Here is a 21,284-nt window from a genome sequence, read left to right as displayed (position 1 = left end):
TTTTTTTTACAAAATATAGTTTTTTTTATGTTTTGATATGTATATCTGAAAGCCTTGAGATATATCTGAAAGCTTAATGAAGCCTCAAGTTGGCTCATTTAAGAATCTCCATAGGGTTCTATAGGCCCCTCTAGTGGCTGTAATCATAAAATGCAATTTTATGTCATTTTTCCCCACCAGATGGCATCAGAGACAATCAGTGACTTATAGGTCCTGATGGATGATCATGTTTAAAGTATAAATATACAGAAATTGTCTTTTTTGTTTGTTTTGTTTTTTTTTTGGTGAAAAAAATTATAAAATATGCTAATTTTCATACAAATATCCAGAATTGAATGTGAATAAAATAAAAATAAAAACCTACATAAAAAATTAGAAAAAAAAAATTAGAAAAATGGACCAATATAAGCTTTCTGGACCAAAAATAAAATTTGTGTCATTTTTGGCCTTCGGGTCATTTTGACCCGCGAGGGACACTTTTGTTATAGGTTCGGGAGGGACGGATGAGGATTAAATAAATCTGCAGAGGATAGCCCCGGTGCAAATTTGACCTGAAGCGGTGGGATTTCTTTTGAAAACCATTTTCAGTCACGGGACATTTTACAAATCAAAATAAGTGTACGAGTCTCACTAGTGCTCCATGGCCTGGTGTTCTCCATCTCTCTTCTGACAGAAGAGGGGGTGGGGTTTTGCGTGACATTGACCTGCGAATGCAGACATAATGGCTGGATTGCGTTTACATTACACTGAGATCCGATCACTTGTCTTTTCAATGTGTATGTGGACAACATCCGGATACAGGTCACATGTTAATGCCAAATGTAAACACAGCCATCAAGTGAGCATATTGAACACTTGTAACATCAGAATGTTTAAATTCTTAAAATCTTCTGACTTAATTAATTGGATGCAGGTGTCGGCTGCTAATTTGAAATTATACAGTACCAACTGATTAATCATCTGAGCCCACTTGTCTGAATTCACATTTTATTGCAATATACCTACTTTTAGCCAAACATTTTTTTACCCAAAAAATTAAGCATATGGCTTTCTATTTTATTTGTGGTTACATGATTGGTTTTTAACAGGTTCAAGAGCGCTGGCTACAGGACAACTTGACCTTACAAAAGCGAGTGGAGGAGCTGAAAGAGGTGTCCAGGAAACGTGAAGACTTGGTTAAGGAGATGGGCAACATGCAAGTTCTGCAACTGCGCAAGTATGAGATCACATATTATAGCTACCAAGTACCATTTAGGAAGTCCTGACAATTACACACTTTAAGAAGCTCAGAAGACTTCAAGTACCAAGTACGCTCTATAGTTACCATAACTCTAGATTAATCCATCTCACTAACTGAATTACTTTACTGTAAACTAGTTTGCACACTAGTGCTCCATGGCCTGGTGTTCTCCATCTCTCTTCTGACAGAAGAGGGGGTGGGGTTTTGCGTGACATTGACCTGCGAATGCAGACATAATGGCTGGATTGCGTTTACATTACACTGAGATCCGATCACTTGTCTTTTCAATGTGTATGTGGACAACATCCGGATACAGGTCACATGTTAATGCCAAATGTAAACACAGCCATCAAGTGAGCATATTGAACACTTGTAACATCAGAATGTTTAAATTCTTAAAATCTTCTGACTTAATTAATTGGATGCAGGTGTCGGCTGCTAATTTGAAATTATACAGTACCAACTGATTAATCATCTGAGCCCACTTGTCTGAATTCACATTTTATTGCAATATACCTACTTTTAGCCAAACATTTTTTTACCCAAAAAATTAAGCATATGGCTTTCTATTTTATTTGTGGTTACATGATTGGTTTTTAACAGGTTCAAGAGCGCTGGCTACAGGACAACTTGACCTTACAAAAGCGAGTGGAGGAGCTGAAAGAGGTGTCCAGGAAACGTGAAGACTTGGTTAAGGAGATGGGCAACATGCAAGTTCTGCAACTGCGCAAGTATGAGATCACATATTATAGCTACCAAGTACCATTTAGGAAGTCCTGACAATTACACACTTTAAGAAGCTCAGAAGACTTCAAGTACCGAGTACGCTCTATAGTTACCATAACTCTAGATTAATCCATCTCACTAACTCTGAATTACTTTACTGTAAACTAGTTTGCATAGATCTTTACTAAGTGTGCGAGTGGACATCGAATTAATGTGAATCTTACAAAAAATCTATCTTCTGTTGTCAAGTGAGCGGCAAGAAGTGGAACGAAAGTTGGAGGACCTAAAAAAGAACCACAGTGTGGCTCTCGGTCGACAGAAAGGCTACAAAGACGAGATCCTCCGTTTTCGTAAAGAGCTCAGTGAGGATCAATATTGCCGGGCCGAGGATCTCTACAGAGACCAAATGATTGTGATGAGAACAACAGAGTTGGCCAATAAGGACCTGGACATCTACTATAAAGCCCTAGACCGGTAAGTAGGGGTTTTCTGAAGGGTAGTTTCAGGTAGCGGTTTGTCAGAGTGTGTAGGTTTGGTTTTGATGTGGTTCAGCAGACAGTCAGCAGCAGTAATCAGCAACAGGCCATGTGCGCTTTTATCTAAACTAAAGGAAATTCTGACTCAGACTTTTAGCCCTAATGATGCAGTTGAATCATCACTAACTGGTGGGCTTCATCAAAGGGACTCCCCAAAAACAGGATACAATGCTTACCATAGCAACTGTTGTAACCATTGCAGCAGTCATTTTGCCATCTTTAGGTGTTGACAGTATTAGAAAATATATTATATTGCAATATATACAAAATTAGGTCCAAACAAAAAAATTAGGTAACACTTTATTTCGATAGTCCACTTTAGACATTCTGTTAACAGCAAGTAACTTTGCAACTACATGTCAACTAGGAGTTAGTAGAGTATTAGTAGACTGTCTTCTTAATATCTTCTAACACTTTCTTTGTCAACTTATTCTATTAACCCTAAACCTACCCTAACAGTCTACTCTGAGAGTTAGTAGACATGTAGATGCAAATTAATGAGAATTAGTTGACATGTAGTTGACATGTAGTTACAAAGTTACTTATAGTTAGTAGAATGTCTAAAGTGGACTATCGAAATAAAGTGTAACCAAAAATTATAAAGTATATACATTTTTATTAATTTATTGTTTTTTATTTATTTATTATTCAGAAACTACTGAAAAATTGTTTAACAGATTATTTTATACATAGTGATTTACATATGAGAATATGTCATTTTTCATACAAGCGTGAACAATACTCGCAGTACTGAAATCAGGGCTCGCAAAATTTCACAATCCCTGGTAGCCCTTTGGGCAGGCACTCTTCAGAGCTTGGTAGCCCGAAATGAATTTAACTAGCCCGAATAAAAAAAAATATATATATTTTTTTTTTTTATATATAGAAAATTAGATAGGAGTCAAAACGTCAATCAAACTTCTTGTCAATCCACCGGTTCACATTTACAACTGTGTGTTTGCTGTGTATAAATCTGGGTCGATTTTCACATTAGTTTTCACAAAAACAGCAGACAGGTTTATTGAAAATGCGAATTCATTTTCTGCCAGCAGGTAGCGCATTTTGGAATGGCAAAAATATAGCGGTTTCCCCAGTAACTGCAGTACACAGTGCTCCGCTCATAAATGCTACCTCTTCAGGCATTACAGGCAAGATGGAATGAAAATACTATCGAAACTTATCTCAAAGTAGTCGGTTCCATTCAGAGATACATTAATATAAAAACACCCTCACCGTGTTTTGACTTTCAGAGGTGCAGTGCTCATATTTACTAAAATAAATATTTTTGAAGTTTAATCAACACATTAAACCACATCACATTTCTTGTCTGTCTGTCCCCAAATTTAAGACTTTTTCAAATTATAATTAAGAATTTTCTTATACCATTTAAGGTATTTAAGACTTTTTATGGCCTTATATTTGATGCATTTTGGTAGCTCGACTGGAAGACACAATAGGTCCGGGACGTTGGGCTAGCAATTTTGCGAGCCCTGTGAAATATTAGTAAAGCTATTGTAAGCTAGACCACTAAAGATGCAGTAAAGTAAATGAAAGAAGATAGCATATTTTTATGTAGGTTTTTATTTGTAGGAAATGCCTTTGATTGGTAGTTTAAATGCTGATTGAAGAAGTCTGTCTTCAGCTCAGCTGTTTCTTAAAGGTCTCAGAGGAACAGGGAGACTTAAAATTCTGGGATGTGGCTTTTTACCACTTTATCATGGAACCTTCAGGTACCACTCACTCACTGACTGTAATGCACTAGAGGGATCATAGACCTGTACACGTGTTATAAGGTAGGAAGGTGCTGTTCCAGTTACAGTCTTGAAGCCTTGAAATTAATGGAGGCGGCTATAGGCAACCAGTGGAGTGAGACCAAAAAGGGGTGTGAGATTTTTTGGCCTCACTTTTTGGTTGATTGAGGATCAACAATTATCCAGGACTAGTTTATAATATGATATGTCTGAAAGGCATGCAGACATACCAGCTTAGACGGTGGTGTTGTCAAATTAGAATGACAGATAGAGCTATGCGGGGAGTTTGTGAATTGAGAATAGGACAGGACCAAATACCGAACCCTGAAGAACCCCAGTGGTTAGCTGATGGACTTGAATACCCTTCCCTCAAGGAAGCTTAAAAAAAGGAAATTACCTGTAGTAAAAGCTGTGTTGAAGATTTGTGATTGGGTAAAAGTGCTAGAGAAATATATTTTGAAAGATGTAGGTAAATAGAATGTAAAGGACAGGTGGTAGGACAGCTGTAAAGAATTTTGAATCTGTCTTTATTGGCATTTTTACACACATAAGGGGCTTTCACACCGGAGGAACCTTTTCATAGTTCCTAGAACTATTGGCGGAAGTACCCACTTTTTGGCATGTTCGCACCGCAGGAACTAGGAAAGTATTTAGTTCTGGGAACTCCATTTGGGAGAACTAAATTAGCTGTTACTTCAGAGCAGGGTCTAACAGTTCTATAGGAACTCTCAGTGACTTACGTGTACGCTAACTCGCCAAATGCACACGAAACACCTGTTACCCGGCACATTTAAAAAGCCATGTAAAAATATTTACTCCACGAACATGGGAAACAGCAATAACGGCATTTAGCTGTTGTCTGCAGTATTTTCTTTTTTTTTTCAGCCTCGATAACACTGAAAGTTGTCATAAATTTAGTCTATAAGCCCAACTTTTTGCTCTTTCAGTCACATAAATTGTGTGTTTCCATTCCATCTCCATTATCACGAAACCCACGACACACAACAAAAACAGCTCTGATCACAGCATCCTTCATTCACTGTATGTTGATGTTTGTAAATGATGTGAATAAAGACATCGCTGTCGGCCGCTTCAGAGTTCCTGCTGCCGGTGTGAATGCAACAGCAGTAATCAGCAACAGGCCATGTGCGCTTTTATCTAAACTAAAGGAAATTCTGACTCAGACTTTTAGCCCTAATGATGCAGTTGAATCATCACTAACTGGTGGGCTTCATCAAAGGGACTCCCCAAAAACAGGATACAATGCTTACCATAGCAACTGTTGTAACCATTGCAGCAGTCATTTTGCCATCTTTAGGTGTTGACAGTATTAGAAAATATATTATATTGCAATATATACAAAATTAGGTCCAAACAAAAAAATTAGGTAACACTTTATTTCGATAGTCCACTTTAGACATTCTGTTAACAGCAAGTAACTTTGCAACTACATGTCAACTAGGAGTTAGTAGAGTATTAGTAGACTGTCTTCTTAATATCTTCTAACACTTTCTTTGTCAACTTATTCTATTAACCCTAAACCTACTCTAACAGGCTACTCTGAGAGTTAGTAGACATGTAGATGCAAATTAATGAGAATTAGTTGACATGTAGTTGACATGTAGTTACAAAGTTACTTATAGTTAGTAGAATGTCTAAAGTGGACTATCGAAATAAAGTGTAACCAAAAATTATAAAGTATATACATTTTTATTAATTTATTGTTTTTTATTTATTTATTATTCAGAAACTACTGAAAAATTGTTTAACAGATTATTTTATACATAGTGATTTACATATGAGAATATGTCATTTTTCATACAAGCGTGAACAATACTCGCAGTACTGAAATCAGGGCTCGCAAAATTTCACAATCCCTGGTAGCCCTTTGGGCAGGCACTCTTCAGAGCTTGGTAGCCCGAAATGAATTTAACTAGCCCGAATAAAAAAAAATATATATATTTTTTTTTTTTATATATAGAAAATTAGATAGGAGTCAAAACGTCAATCAAACTTCTTGTCAATCCACCGGTTCACATTTACAACTGTGTGTTTGCTGTGTATAAATCTGGGTCGATTTTCACATTAGTTTTCACAAAAACAGCAGACAGGTTTATTGAAAATGCGAATTCATTTTCTGCCAGCAGGTAGCGCATTTTGGAATGGCAAAAATATAGCGGTTTCCCCAGTAACTGCAGTACACAGTGCTCCGCTCATAAATGCTACCTCTTCAGGCATTACAGGCAAGATGGAATGAAAATACTATCGAAACTTATCTCAAAGTAGTCGGTTCCATTCAGAGATACATTAATATAAAAACACCCTCACCGTGTTTTGACTTTCAGAGGTGCAGTGCTCATATTTACTAAAATAAATATTTTTGAAGTTTAATCAACACATTAAACCACATCACATTTCTTGTCTGTCTGTCCCCAAATTTAAGACTTTTTCAAATTATAATTAAGAATTTTCTTATACCATTTAAGGTATTTAAGACTTTTTATGGCCTTATATTTGATGCATTTTGGTAGCTCGACTGGAAGACACAATAGGTCCGGGACGTTGGGCTAGCAATTTTGCGAGCCCTGTGAAATATTAGTAAAGCTATTGTAAGCTAGACCACTAAAGATGCAGTAAAGTAAATGAAAGAAGATAGCATATTTTTATGTAGGTTTTTATTTGTAGGAAATGCCTTTGATTGGTAGTTTAAATGCTGATTGAAGAAGTCTGTCTTCAGCTCAGCTGTTTCTTAAAGGTCTCAGAGGAAGAGGGAGACTTAAAATTCTGGGATGTGGCTTTTTACCACTTTATCATGGAACCTTCAGGTACCACTCACTCACTGACTGTAATGCACTAGAGGGATCATAGACCTGTACACGTGTTATAAGGTAGGAAGGTGCTGTTCCAGTTACAGTCTTGAAGCCTTGAAATTAATGGAGGCGGCTATAGGCAACCAGTGGAGTGAGACCAAAAAGGGGTGTGAGATTTTTTGGCCTCACTTTTTGGTTGATTGAGGATCAACAATTATCCAGGACTAGTTTATAATATGATATGTCTGAAAGGCATGCAGACATACCAGCTTAGACGGTGGTGTTGTCAAATTAGAATGACAGATAGAGCTATGCGGGGAGTTTGTGAATTGAGAATAGGACAGGACCAAATACCGAACCCTGAAGAACCCCAGTGGTTAGCTGATGGACTTGAATACCCTTCCCTCAAGGAAGCTTAAAAAAAGGAAATTACCTGTAGTAAAAGCTGTGTTGAAGATTTGTGATTGGGTAAAAGTGCTAGAGAAATATATTTTGAAAGATGTAGGTAAATAGAATGTAAAGGACAGGTGGTAGGACAGCTGTAAAGAATTTTGAATCTGTCTTTATTGGCATTTTTACACACATAAGGGGCTTTCACACCGGAGGAACCTTTTCATAGTTCCTAGAACTATTGGCGGAAGTACCCACTTTTTGGCATGTTCGCACCGCAGGAACTAGGAAAGTATTTAGTTCTGGGAACTCCATTTGGGAGAACTAAATTAGCTGTTACTTCAGAGCAGGGTCTAACAGTTCTATAGGAACTCTCAGTGACTTACGTGTACGCTAACTCGCCAAATGCACACGAAACACCTGTTACCCGGCACATTTAAAAAGCCATGTAAAAATATTTACTCCACGAACATGGGAAACAGCAATAACGGCATTTAGCTGTTGTCTGCAGTATTTTCTTTTTTTTTTCAGCCTCGATAACACTGAAAGTTGTCATAAATTTAGTCTATAAGCCCAACTTTTTGCTCTTTCAGTCACATAAATTGTGTGTTTCCATTCCATCTCCATTATCACGAAACCCACGACACACAACAAAAACAGCTCTGATCACAGCATCCTTCATTCACTGTATGTTGATGTTTGTAAATGATGTGAATAAAGACATCGCTGTCGGCCGCTTCAGAGTTCCTGCTGCCGGTGTGAATGCAACCAGGAAAACGGCCCAAGGGAGAAATTGGTTCTCTAGGAACCACCCTGCTGGCTAGTTCCTAGAACTAAGTGGTGCGAAAGCCCCTATAATTGTGGAAATAGTACTGAAATTAAATTCAGTTCCTTGTGGAACTATACGGGTTCTGATAAAATTCTAATGCCGTTTTTCCACCCAGGACATAGGGAAGCCAGAAATGTATTTAAATTTAAATTTACTAAAAATGTACAGTTATTTAAACTACTTTATCGTCCAGCTACTGCCCAAGTTACGGTTCCAGTGGTGTGAGTGGGTTCAAGAGGTGGTGTACAACAGACTTGAAGTCGCATTACACCACATGAACATCCTGGCTTCTGAATAAATACACAATTTCAGCAATATTGCTAAAGCAGTAAGCATTAATATCAAAAACGTGGTCAAAATGATGTTGCTGGTTTCTCATGGAGGAATATACAGAGGAAGTCCTAAGTCATCATCATTGGTTTAGATCAGTATCGTCCTGTGCATTCACAGAAGTTACATCAGCAGGTCTGTGGGTGTCTAAATCACTCTGGCGTCATCTGCAGTGCAGAGGCGTTATCCTTACTTTTTCAGGAAATATGCCAAACCACAATATATTCTTTTTAAGGTTTCAGGGTTTGTCACATGGCTTCTAGCAAACTCTTGGATGTGGCCGATCATTGGATAAAAATCTATTTCTGTTTTCAGATTCGTTTTGGGGAAATTACAGTAAATATTGCATAAAATGTGATTTTATCCCCATTTTGGTTAACCATCCACTACATTTAATGTGGCTATTTATGAGCACAACCAAGGAAGATAAATTCATTGTATTGTACAAAGTACTTTCAGCCACTTGATGATCTTTTGCAATTGACAGGTTTAGTTTGCCTTATTTATTTATTTATATTCCATGAACCCTTTACAGTTTTTACTACAAATGGACCTGTGTATTCAAGATAGCAAATGAAACACAAAAGGCCCAAACATATACACAGAATTACACACCGCACGTCTCTCTTGATCATCATCGTTATTGTGCAGCATAAGCCAAGAGCAGAACTTAAACGCAGAACTACACTGCACATTGGCACTTGTTAGTCTTGGCAAGCTAGTCTGGTTGGTTCTGGTCCTCACAGACTCTCTTGTGGCACCGACCCTGGCATTAGAGGAGGAATACACACAGAAAACATTCCTTCCTTCTGAAATGGATGGTTGGATTTTGTATTTTGAATATTCAAGCATTCCAAAATATCTTCTAGGTATCTTCTCTGTCCATTTGAAAACCTATATTGGTCGACCAATGGTACATCAAAGCCAAACCTAACTGCTATAGTCTCTATGACTGCTTGCCAGATATCGGTGCTTCAAAGATTGATTGCACATTTGCCAAGTCTGAGAATCAGGATTTATGAATTGTCACTTATCAAATTCTCTACAGCTGTGTGCTTCAAACAGACACTGTACATGGACAGCTGTCCAAAGAACTCTTCTTTCTAGGCTTCTGATTGAGTGCAGCCTAGTAAAGCAGTTTTCTTCTGATATAGTACTGCGCCTGACACTAAACCGGTGACCCGTTCTTCTCACCATGATACCATCATTGCTGTTTGTGCAGAGGAGTAGAGGAAGTGTGGCAATCTGATAGGACACACCACGCTTAGATGCAAGATTTCATCTAATATCAGTTCTAATAAATTGTTTTTTGAAAAAAAGTCTTACGGTCAAAATAGCGTTTTACACGTTTTTCAGGTTTAGCACTCTAACAGATAGGTCTAATAAATCAGTAAAATCTTTCTTCATTTGCTTTTATTGCCACTGTATTATTTTGAAAACGTATATGCGTATGATAAACTACTTATATATATGGGAAAAAAGCAATAGATGAACAGGAAGGGGTTTTTTTTATTATTTTTTTTTGCTAGCATGTTTCCTAGACGAGTGGTTCATATGTTCAGCTTTGCATTTTGTTGTTGTATTGCTTTATATTGTATGTATTACATATGCACTGTAATTAAAATTCTACTGATATCAATAAGATGTTTAAAATGTATTGGTATACATAGAAAATAACATCAAGTAAGTATTAATATACATAAATATTAGTATACATTAGTATACATATACACAACATCAAGATTAATAAATGCTATAAATGTATCTTTTAGTTCATAATGCTTAATGTATTGGACTAAAGTCTAAATTATTTCCAAATTTCATTACGATTTTGTCTAAATAATAATTACAGCTTGAAAAAAAAAAATCCAATGTTGAGATTTGCTGAAGATTACAGTTTTTTAAGATTTACTTGGAGTTTTAGATAGTGGCAAATGTATTTTATTTATTTATTTATTTATTTTTTTATTACAGAACAATAATGAAGTTTCACAGCATGAAGATGGAGGAGATTAATAAAATCATCAGAGATCTATGGCGGAGCATGTACAGAGGACAAGGTCTGCCATGATTGGTGCTTGACTTGATATATCCCATGCTGATTCTTTCTTTAAACACAAATATATTGTTGTTTACATGTCTCCTGATCTCTCCCAGACATTGAGTATGTGGAGATACGCTCTGATGTGGATGAGAACACCTCCGCTGGCCTGAAAAGAAGGACCTATAACTATAGAGTGGTAATGGTCAAAGGAGACACTGCTTTGGACATGCGTGGACGTTGCAGTGCTGGACAAAAGGTCAAAAAGCCGCTACATGCATCATGGGTTTCTCTAGAAAAAAAATGCATAGTTTGTTTGTGCGCTCTTACCACTCCATTGAAAGGTTATTTTCGGGTCACTCTTAGAATCGCCCCTGGGTCTCCATTAAATGTAATGTACAGAAAATAAGTGATGCATATTAAATGAAAACATTGTCTGTTGACAAAGCTGTCGTTAGATTTTGGAGCTGAAAAGAGATTGCTGACACTTCTTTTAGTCAAACCACACCTGGCTGATGGTTTTATTGGTTGATAGATAAGACTGTTACTAGATCGGAATGTGTAACATGTGCAAAATAAAAGCAAAGTTGTCAATTTTTATTAATTACAATAAAATGTTTGTAATCTTTGGCTTTACTGCGTGTTTGTTTGCAGGTTCTTGCCTCTCTCATAATACGGTTGGCTCTGGCTGAGACGTTTTGTCTGAACTGTGGGATTCTGGCGCTGGATGAGCCCACCACCAACCTAGACAGAGAGAATATAGAGTCTTTGGCACACGCACTGGTGGAGTGAGTCTTTATTTAAAAAATATATATATATATACCCAGTCTTTAAACAGGAAACTCTGTCTATTTACAGCTGGGGGAACATGACGAAACAACAACTTTAATTTGCTATGTAACTAAAACATCTACTTTTGGTTTCTTTGTAGGATAATCAAGAGTCGTTCTCGCCAATGCAACTTCCAGCTCCTTGTTATCACCCACGATGAGGATTTTGTGGAGCTCCTGGGACGGTCCAACTATGTGGAGCATTTCTACAGGATCAGGAAGAACCAGGACCAGTGCTCAGAGATCACGAAATGTAACATCAACACTCTCAACTCCTACCTGCACTGATGCATGAGATCAGGTGAGAGAAGAAAGACTGTTAGTCTACAGAGGTGACGGAATCAAAGTTCAGTTTTTGGACAGTTGTTAGGCATGACCTAAACATAATGTTTATCAGCCTTCCTACACCTACCTACAAAAAGTGTATGTTGGCCTTCTTGTAAATTTAGTCGACTTCTTTCAGAAATATATACATTTAAAAAAAAAACAATCTGATTCTAATTAATTTTATTTTATGATCTGTTATGTTGGCATCAAAAAGTACTAAATGCTGCTGATTGATTAAAAACAATAATTCATAATTAAACTAATTAATCACGTTTAGTTTTTAATTAATGTAAAACAATATTCACATAAATCCTAACCATATTTAAATCTGCTCAGCCCTGGCACCAAACAAATGATATAATGTTTATATTATTATATAATTTGGGGAAACACATAGCTACTTTATGATGTGCAAAAACAGATGCTTTGTTAATTGCATTATTTATTTTTTTATGCATTAAACAATAAATATACATTTATAAATATAAATAAAAAATATAATTTTTTTAATACATTTTTCCCCACCCTAATTTGGATACTTAAAAATGTAAAAATGTCTTTACATAATATCTGTCACTGTGAGGAGCACGGAGCGAGGAGACGCAGAGTCCAATTCAAACATACAGTCTTTAATAACATCCAGGGAGCTGGACCTCAAATAGGGCAGATAACAAGGGGCAGACAGGTGAGGAGGATAACTAATAATGAGAAACACCTGGAACTAATAGAACTAAATGGGGACAGGAACAGGAAGGACCAAATAAGGACAAACAGGAACAAAACGGGAACATAGGGTAAATGTACATATTAAGCACAGTTACATTTTTGAACTCAGATTATAAAAAGACAAAATAATTTATTATCCTACTTGATGTCTTAACCAATTGATGTGTTTGTTACTACATACCTCCTGTAATTTCAAGTCATTCAGATAATTACACAGAGATATGGGTCTCCATGTGTTGACACTGTCTGGCGACCATTTTGAAAGCTGTCTGAAAACAAAAGAGGAGCCCTTTAAATGTGCATTTTTTTAGATGTTTAAGCCTTTACTGTAAAATTAAGAGATTAATGTTCAGACTTTTGCATATTATAACCTGGAACTTGGATGTGGAAAGTAATTACAGTTAGATCCAAAAGATAGTTTTAGCAACATAGTGCAGTTGCTACAGAACACAGTTAGCTGACTAGCTGTATAAGATTGTGTGCTACGCTAATATATTACTTCACAGGCATTACTGGCTTGTATTTTTACATCCATAATATTATAAATTGACAGTTTATTGCTGGTCTGTGGTTTTAAACTGCTGTAATTTTTAAAGATTTCATATTATTGTAAGGTGAGCTTGAAGGGTACACTACTATGAAAATCACACAGCTTTAGTGATACATCAATAAGAAAAAGTATAGTTCCATAGATATTGTTAATAATAGTTGTTCATATTAAAATATGTGTGAACTTAATACATGACCTAGATTATTTATTTAGCAAAATCTTGTCATTTTAATAATTATTACATGAAATGTATTAAAAAATTGTTGCTGCTCCAATTAAGCTCAGTGTGCTCTCTTTAAGCTCTTCCACATTGAACGTCTATGTAAATACTTCATAAACAGACTTTAAATATTAACTGATGGTCGTCACTTTAAGTTGATCTTAATAAAATGATTAATATCTTATTTTAACAGCTTTAAGATGACACAATCGAGACATAACTATAGTTTATGCCCAAAGATGAAAGAGGCATGTCTTCCATTCAAAGAAGGAGCCAACAGAAACCTGTCGTATAGGTCCAGGAAAAAAAAGCAGCTAAAGGCTGGAATACGCTACACTACTTTTAAAATGTGAACAGATTTTTAAAACACTAGGCTTCATACACTTACCTACTTTGTAAATAGTTTGTTTTTTAAATATGTGTTACTTCGCTGAATGTGGACTAGTCTAGATGTTGCAATGTGCTTAAATGACACTTCACTATGAATGTATAACTGATCAAATTGAGTGCCTTATTGCCTGATTTTAGTGTTGTTGTTTTGTTTTTTTTGTACCTTCAAATAAAACTTTTTTTTTCAATTATTCTTTACAAATGTTGTTCAAAATAAACAAGAATTTTGAATAAAACATGATGTGAGCTTAATAGGAACAGGGCTGTGCTTAAAGTGTACAAAAAAAGTACCCATTAAGCACAGCCAGACTTTTTGCATTTAATGTATATCTTAATTCAAATGCTTTTGTCACTTAAAATAAAATTTAATATTTTTGTGTGAGAGATTCATATTTTATTTTAATGTAACTTCTTGTACTAAAACCAATATCTTGTGCACTAAAAATGACTCAATGTAGATTTTGGTGAGCTTAATAAACATTGACATTACTCCCCCCCTCCCGGAAGGCACATCCCGTGCCGTAACAATACCACCGGGGGTGGGGTGGGCGCCCTGGAGGCTGGTGCAAGACAGGGACACGGGAAGGCCTCCAGGGCGGATCAGGGAGCTCCGGGAGCCATGGCGGAGCAGGCAGGTCAGGTTGCCATGGTGGAGCTGGTAGCTCAGGGGGCCATGGCGGAGCAGGCAGTTCAGGTTGCCATGGCGGAGCTGGTAGTTCAGGAGGCAATGGCGGAGCAGGCAGTTCAGGTTGCCATGGTGGAGCAGGGGACTCAAGAGGCCATGGCAGATCAGGGGACTCCGTAGGCCATGGCGGAGCCTTAGCCGGCCACGGGCATTTGGCCAAAAAAAAAAATGTATTGGGGAAAATTAGGAATTCTGGGGGGGATGCTCTGGAGGAGCAGGGACTGGAGGGCGCTCTGGAGGTGCAGGGCTGGCTAACTCGGAGGAATCGGGAAACGAAGGAGGGCTGGACGGGACCAGCGGAGACGAAGGAGACTCGGGGGACGATGGAGAGCTGGACGGGACCAGCGGAGACGAAGGAGAACTTTCTGGAGCGGATTCTGGGGTGAGGATAGGAGCCGAGAACTCTGGAGGTAGCGCCATGTCCAAGAGCGCGGAGTCAGCGGCGGCCGGCAGGCTTGACGGCGAGCTGGTTCTGGATTGGGGACTGACACTCTTCAGACACCGGAGGATCCCTTCCCTCCAGCTCAGTCCAGTGGTGTCTGGGAGGGCCCCGATCCAGAACAGAGAGTTAATTGTGGCATCGTCCAACGCCGTAGTAGCGGCGAGCCCGCAGAATTCCCAGGCGAACTCTATGAAGGGAAGATCCCTGCGGGCTAGAGCGGAGAAGCGAGCAGCTATTTCCATGGCCGCGGAGAGAAATAGGAAAACAAAAACTTTCAAAAACGGAAAAGAAACACGGGGAGGAGAGGCACCGCTCACATTTTGTTGGTCTGGAATTCTGCTACTGTGAGGAACATGGAGCGAGGAACGAGGAGACGCAGAGTCCAATTCAAACATACAGTCTTTTATAACATCCAGGGAAACAGGAAAACACACGTAGCAAGGGTTGACATCAACAATTCCAGACAAGGGAGAACAGAACGGGCTAGAACTCAAATAGGGCAGATAACGAGGGGCAGACAGGTGAGGAGGATAACTAATAATGAGAAACACCTGGAACTAATAGAACTAAATGGGGACAGGAACAGGAAGGACCAAATAAGGACAAACAGGAACAAAACGGGAACATACAGGTGACAATATCAAAGGATCAACCCAAGTTGCATATATTTTAAAGAAATAATGCACATGCACACATCTAGTGTTTTACAATAAGTTTTGAATGATAAAATGATACATACAATGTGAGGAATTATTTAAATATTGTCTTTTTTAAATCAATGTCTAGTATCAGATATTTGTGGAACATGTCCATAGTTAAAGTGATGAAATACATCTGTGGTTATTCTGCTAGGACATGAGGGGAAAAAATTAATTCAGTTAAAAAATAGATTAGGTAATAAAAATGCATAAGAAATTAGTTTTGAGAATGTTATTTGGTTTGATCATTTGTAATCAATGAAATCCACACATACATTTTAATCGGGAATTTTATGAGACTCACCAATGTGTCATTAGAGGGATTACTTGCCATATATGTTAAAATTAGCTTTAACATTTAAGTTCAGCCAACCAACATCTTAAAATTAGATTTCAAATGTTCCGGACATTTGCTGCCGTCATCTGTATGACTAATGCATCTCCAATGTATCAATGCAACTGCAAGTACAAACACATGCAGATTTGCTGCAAAAGCTATCAGTATTGATCGTTTGATTTTGCAGTATTGAAACTTATTTGCACATCGCTTGTGTAGCCTTCAGCACCCCATTTAGAGGCCTGTTACCCAAAATCATTATGATCTTTCTTGGCAGTTTGTCAGTGTCAGTTCCAGGAAATCAAGACAATATGACAAGTTATCAACCACATCTCAAGATATTCACCGAGCGCACCGTTATCAGCCAATGAACGAAGCTTAGCTTACGATGCAAAAAGGAAGCTTGGTAGCCAAGTCTTGCCGTTTTGAGAGTATATATACACAGCATTCAGCAGTGGTGGAATCAGGTAGCTCTGGCCTTCAAACAACCAAAGTCTTGAGAGACCCAAGCAGACAGACAAAATGAAGACTATACTACTGCTCGTTTTCGCTGTCTTGGTCTCCAGCGCTCCTGCGGAACACAACGATAAGAACTTATTGGGAGAGATTATTGATGAGCTGGACAAAGCAGTGAACATTTTCTCAAAAGAGAACAAGGTAAGATTTAACTAAAGGATAGTAACTATAGCAAGCCAAAACTGTCTGTTAATATACAGGGCCGAATGTAATTGCAATATTCATTTTGCCTGTTCTTTCTAGGGAAATGAAATCTTCCTGAAAAAACTGCAAATGGTTGGCTGTAAGGTGAGATGATACACATGGATTTTTATGGACTCACATCATTAGAATAATAAGATAGTATATTAATATTTGGGTGTCTTTTATGTGCTTTATTGGGTTTGTTCACTTTTGTTACTCTCCTATGTGGTAACATTTATGAGGCTGAAGCAAAAAATATTTTGTACAATCAAATTTGAAGGTTTCAAGCCCTGGACTTACGTGTGATTTCAATACCTTTGCAGCGTGAGGTATTCTGCCAGGCTGAGCAAGAACTGATAAAGAAGGTTTCTGGGCTGTCTGGTGCCAAATTTGACCATTTGCGTATTGACAAGAAACTAATGAGGACTTTAAACATGTATAACAAGCGCCATGTGGTAAGTTGAACTCTGGAACTTGATGTTTTCTCTATGTCCTATTTGAGTAGAATAACCATAACATTTACTTTTATTTCAGAAAACCTGCAAACCTGCTGATGAAGACCAAGATGAAATACTTCTGCATGCTTTCTTGAAAAATCTCTTGACGTGTGTTAAGAGTGCATATAGCCATGTCAAGTAAAATTAATTTATGAAGGATCAATTTTTTTTTGTCTTTTTGAGAGTATTATTTTGTTTACATTGACTGTAGCAGTATGTAATTTTGTACCTGAAATAAATTTGCATAAATATAATTGTTCAATCTTAAATATGGTCTGATGTTTTACAGTGCACGTTTTGTGCAGTATTTCTGTGAAGTGACTGAAAAGAACTTTTCAATGAAGCGGTGAGTGCACACGAATATACTATGCGCTTTTAGAGAGAAACCCATGATGCATGTAGCGCACATGTCAAACTTCTGTCCTGCAGAGTGTAGCTCCAAAACACCTGCCCAGAAGTCTCTAGTAATACTGAAGACCTTGATTAGCTGGTTCAGGTGTGTTTAATTAGGTTGGAGCTAAGCTCTGCAGGACAGGGGCTCTTCAGGAGCTGAATTTGACACCCCTTGATGTAGTGGCTTCTTGACCTTTTGTCCAGCACTGCAACGTCCATGCATGTCCAAAGCAGTGTCTCCTTTAACCATTACCACTTTATAGTTGTAGGTCCTTATTTTAGTTTACCTCAGGAAGTGAAAAACAGAGGTTGGGTTAATTGTGTTATTTGTTTGAATGCATTAATCAGCAAATGTTGAAAACCTAGTTGTATTTATTTTAAAGTTCTTTTTAAAAATTATATAAAAATGCCTCAGAAATTAGTTTTGAGAAAAGATGTCATTTGGTATGATCGTATTTATGCAATGAATTTCATACATGCATTTAAAATGTGACTTGAGTGTCCAATTTTTTCAAGCCACTGTATGAGACTCACCAATGTGTCATTAGAGGGATTACTTGTCATATGTATGGTTTTAAAATTGGTTTTTACATTCGAATTGCCAACTAACATCTTAAAATTAGATTTCGAACATTATTTATCATCGGACATTTGGTGCCGTCATCTGTATGACGAATGCATCTCCAGTGTATTCACGCAACTGCAAGTACAAACACCTGCAGATTTGCTGCAAAAGCTATCAGTATTGATTGTTTGATTTTCTAATAATGAAACTTATTTGCACAAGCAAACATAGTCAAGATGTGGCCTTCAACACCCCATCTAGAGGCCTGTTACCCAGCATCATTATGATCTTTTTTTATGATCAGTTTGTTGGTGTCAGTTCCAGGAAATCAGGACAATATGATTTCAAAATGTATCAACCACTTAATTAAGATATTCAGTGAGTGCACTGTTGCAAATTATGTAAAAACGAAGATTGGTAGCCAAGTCTTGCCTTTTTGAGAGTATATATACACAACATTCAGCAGTGGTCTGTCGCCTCTGGCTTGCTTAGTTGGGGACACTTCATTTCCAGCAATACCGTTGACTTGATTGCAAAGATACTATTTAAACTGAGGTGGATGTTGACATCACTGAATTCAATGATGAACTGTCTTTAACTGAAAAATTTGTGTTTACTATTGTCATTTTGCATTATTGACACACTATTTTCCTAATTAATGCTGTTCAGTTGCTTTGACACAATCTGTATTGTTAAAAGCGCCTTGACTTGACTTGGTGGAATCGGGTAGCTCTGGCCTTCAAACAACCAAAGTCTTGAGAGACCCAAGCAGACAGACAAAATGATGAAGACGATGCTCACTTTCACTGTATTCGCCCCCAGCATTCCTGCGAATCTCAGCGAAATGACTTTACCGGCAGAGCTTGAGGATGAGCTGGACATGGCAATGAGCAATGTCCTGAAGGAGACCAAGGTCAGATTTAACTAAAGGATGGTAACTAGTATAGTAACTGTAGTAAGCTAAAACTGTCTATACTTTAATATACAGAGCAGAATGTGATTGCAATGTTCATTTTACCTGTTATTTCTAGGAAAAGAAAATCTTACTGAAAGATGCGATAAGTGACAAGATTTTAGTGGAAGCAACTGATGATGAGCTGGACACGTCAATGAAAAATGTCTCAAAGGAAAAAGAGGTAATATTTAACTAACTAGTATAGTAAGCCTAAACTGCCTACTTTAATGTGCAGAATATGATTGCAATGTTTATTTTACCTGTTATTTCTAGGGGGGGGAAATCTTACCAAAAGGTGCAATAAGCAATAAGACTTTACCAGAAGAGCTTGATGATGAGCTGAACAAAGCAGTGAAACATGTCCCAAAAGAGGCCGAGGTAAGGTTAACTAAAGTGTAGTAACTAGTAGGCTGTAGTACTATAGTAAGCCTAAACCGGCCACTTTAATATGCGGAATGTGATTGCAATATTCATTTTACCTGTTATTTCTAGGAAAAGAAAGTCTTACTGAAAGTTGCGATAAGCGATAATACTCCTAAAAGTCACAGCGATAAGAAATTATTGGGAGAGATTATTGATGAGCTGGACAAAGCATTGAGAATTTTCTCAAAGGAGAACAAGGTAAGATTTAACTGAAGGATAGTAACTATAGCAAGCCAAAACTGTCTGTTAATATACAGGGCCGAATGTAATTGCAATATTCATTTTCTAGCACCTTTTCCCTTTCTAGGGAAATGAAATCTTCCTGACAAAACTGCAAATGGATGGCTGTAGGGTGAGATGATACACGTGGATTTTTATTGTCTCGCAGCACTAGTACAATAACTACTACAGCATATTAAGCTTATACGCTTGACTGTGTTCAGCTCTTTTTCCATTTCTGATAATCAAATCAAATCTGACAATCAAATTCAGAGGATTCAAGCCCTGTCTTACGTGTGATTTCAATACCTTTGCAGCGTGAGGTATTCTGCCAGGCTGAGCAAGAACTGCTAAAGAAGGTTTCTGGGCTGTCTGGTGCCAAATTTGACCATTTGCGTTTTGGCAAGAAACTAATGAGGACTTTAAACATGTATAACGAGCGCCATGTGGTAAGTTGAACTCTGGAACTTGATGTCTTCTCTATGTCCTATTTGAGTAGAATAACCATAACATTTACTTTTATTTCAGAAAACCTGCAAACCTGCTGATGAAGACCAAGATCCAATCCTTCTGCATGCTTTCTTGAAAAATCTCTTGACGTGTGTTAAGAGTGCATATAGCCATGTCAAGTAAAATTAATTTATGAAGGAACCTTTTTTTTGTATTTATGAATGTATTATTTAATTTGATTTGACTGTTGCAGTATATAATTTTGTACCTGACGGAATTTTGCATAAATATATTTATTTCATTCTTAAATATGGTCTGTTTTTTATAAAGTACAGATTTAGTGCAGTATTTCTGTGCAGTCACTGGTTTAAAAATGTGAACTATATTACTTGCACTGAAAAAAAATAAAATAAGAGCATTACACACTTAAGATTTACACTGTCTATACATTATCTATTACTTTTTTGTGTTCCTGATATTTTAAGATTCTTTACATTTTATATTGTGTGACTTTATATTTTATCCATGCAAAATGATGACAGTGATGGACAAATCTGCAAAATTATTAAAACTGTGAAAAACAATCATTGTTATATTATCTGCGATCTTTATATTTATCATATGTTCTGTAGTCCACAAGGACCCTGTACAAGCCACACTGATTAATAGTCATGCATGGAGCTATTAATCCTTCATTTATTCATACAATTTATAATTTATGCTTGTTTAATATTCTATGATGCTAATAAGAGATGAGTGTAATTTTTCTTGAATGAGATGTCTGTGTTAAGTGGATCACAGAGGCTTTGATACGACTTGATCAAATTATAATAATGATAATAATAACAATGGGAGACAGATAACAACACATTGCTTTCTCAATCATACTTGATATCTCTATATGCTTCGTGCGGTTCCTGTTTCACTAATTCAAAATTCATTCAGCTTAAACATTTTTCATTGTGTTTTCTGAGAATCAAACCCATGACCTGAGTGTTACTAGCACTGTGCTCTACCAGTTGCACTAGTTTTAGGAAGAGGTCTTAGTCAGTCATATATAGTCATATATTAGTCATATATATATTATATATATATATATATATATATATATATATATATATGTGCGTGCGTGCGTGCATGTGTGTGTGTGTGTGTGTGTGACTGACCCTGGAGCACAAAAGCAGTCTTAAGTCGCTGGGGTATATTTGTAGCAATAGCCAACAAT

General features: G+C 37.2%; 2 protein-coding genes across 2 annotated transcripts in view; both read left to right on the top strand.

Annotated features, from left to right (window-relative positions):
• Nucleotides 1–13,719, top strand: part of LOC107661722 (DNA repair protein RAD50-like) — a 35,807-nt gene extending 22,088 nt beyond the window's left edge. The window contains exons 20-26 of the mRNA XM_016451469.1: nucleotides 1,089–1,216; nucleotides 2,216–2,440; nucleotides 10,587–10,672; nucleotides 10,770–10,912; nucleotides 11,308–11,441; nucleotides 11,585–11,784; nucleotides 13,500–13,719. Of these exons, the coding sequence (XP_016306955.1) occupies nucleotides 1,089–1,216; nucleotides 2,216–2,440; nucleotides 10,587–10,672; nucleotides 10,770–10,912; nucleotides 11,308–11,441; nucleotides 11,585–11,771 (903 nt within the window). The 3' untranslated portion in view covers nucleotides 11,772–11,784; nucleotides 13,500–13,719. The remainder of the gene's footprint in view (nucleotides 1–1,088; nucleotides 1,217–2,215; nucleotides 2,441–10,586; nucleotides 10,673–10,769; nucleotides 10,913–11,307; nucleotides 11,442–11,584; nucleotides 11,785–13,499) is intronic.
• Nucleotides 13,720–16,099: 2,380 nt separating this feature from the next.
• LOC107661779 (uncharacterized) lies at nucleotides 16,100–20,242 on the top strand. Its single transcript, XM_016451547.1, has 12 exons — nucleotides 16,100–16,515; nucleotides 16,618–16,662; nucleotides 16,881–17,012; nucleotides 17,092–17,192; nucleotides 17,344–17,400; nucleotides 18,835–18,925; nucleotides 19,044–19,148; nucleotides 19,241–19,345; nucleotides 19,460–19,588; nucleotides 19,698–19,742; nucleotides 19,927–20,058; nucleotides 20,138–20,242. Exons 1-12 carry the CDS (start codon nucleotides 16,381–16,383, stop codon nucleotides 20,240–20,242), a joined length of 1,182 nt encoding a protein of 393 aa, XP_016307033.1. The 5' UTR covers nucleotides 16,100–16,380.
• The last annotated feature ends 1,042 nt before the right edge of the window (nucleotides 20,243–21,284 follow it).

This window comes from Sinocyclocheilus anshuiensis, unplaced genomic scaffold (genome assembly GCF_001515605.1).
Source record: "Sinocyclocheilus anshuiensis isolate Anshui unplaced genomic scaffold, SAMN03320099.WGS_v1.1 scaffold207, whole genome shotgun sequence".
In the NCBI taxonomy this organism is placed as follows: Eukaryota; Metazoa; Chordata; class Actinopteri; order Cypriniformes; family Cyprinidae; genus Sinocyclocheilus; species Sinocyclocheilus anshuiensis.
The sequence above is the reverse complement of the archived record's forward strand: the minus strand, read 5'-3'. Positions and strand labels throughout refer to the sequence as shown.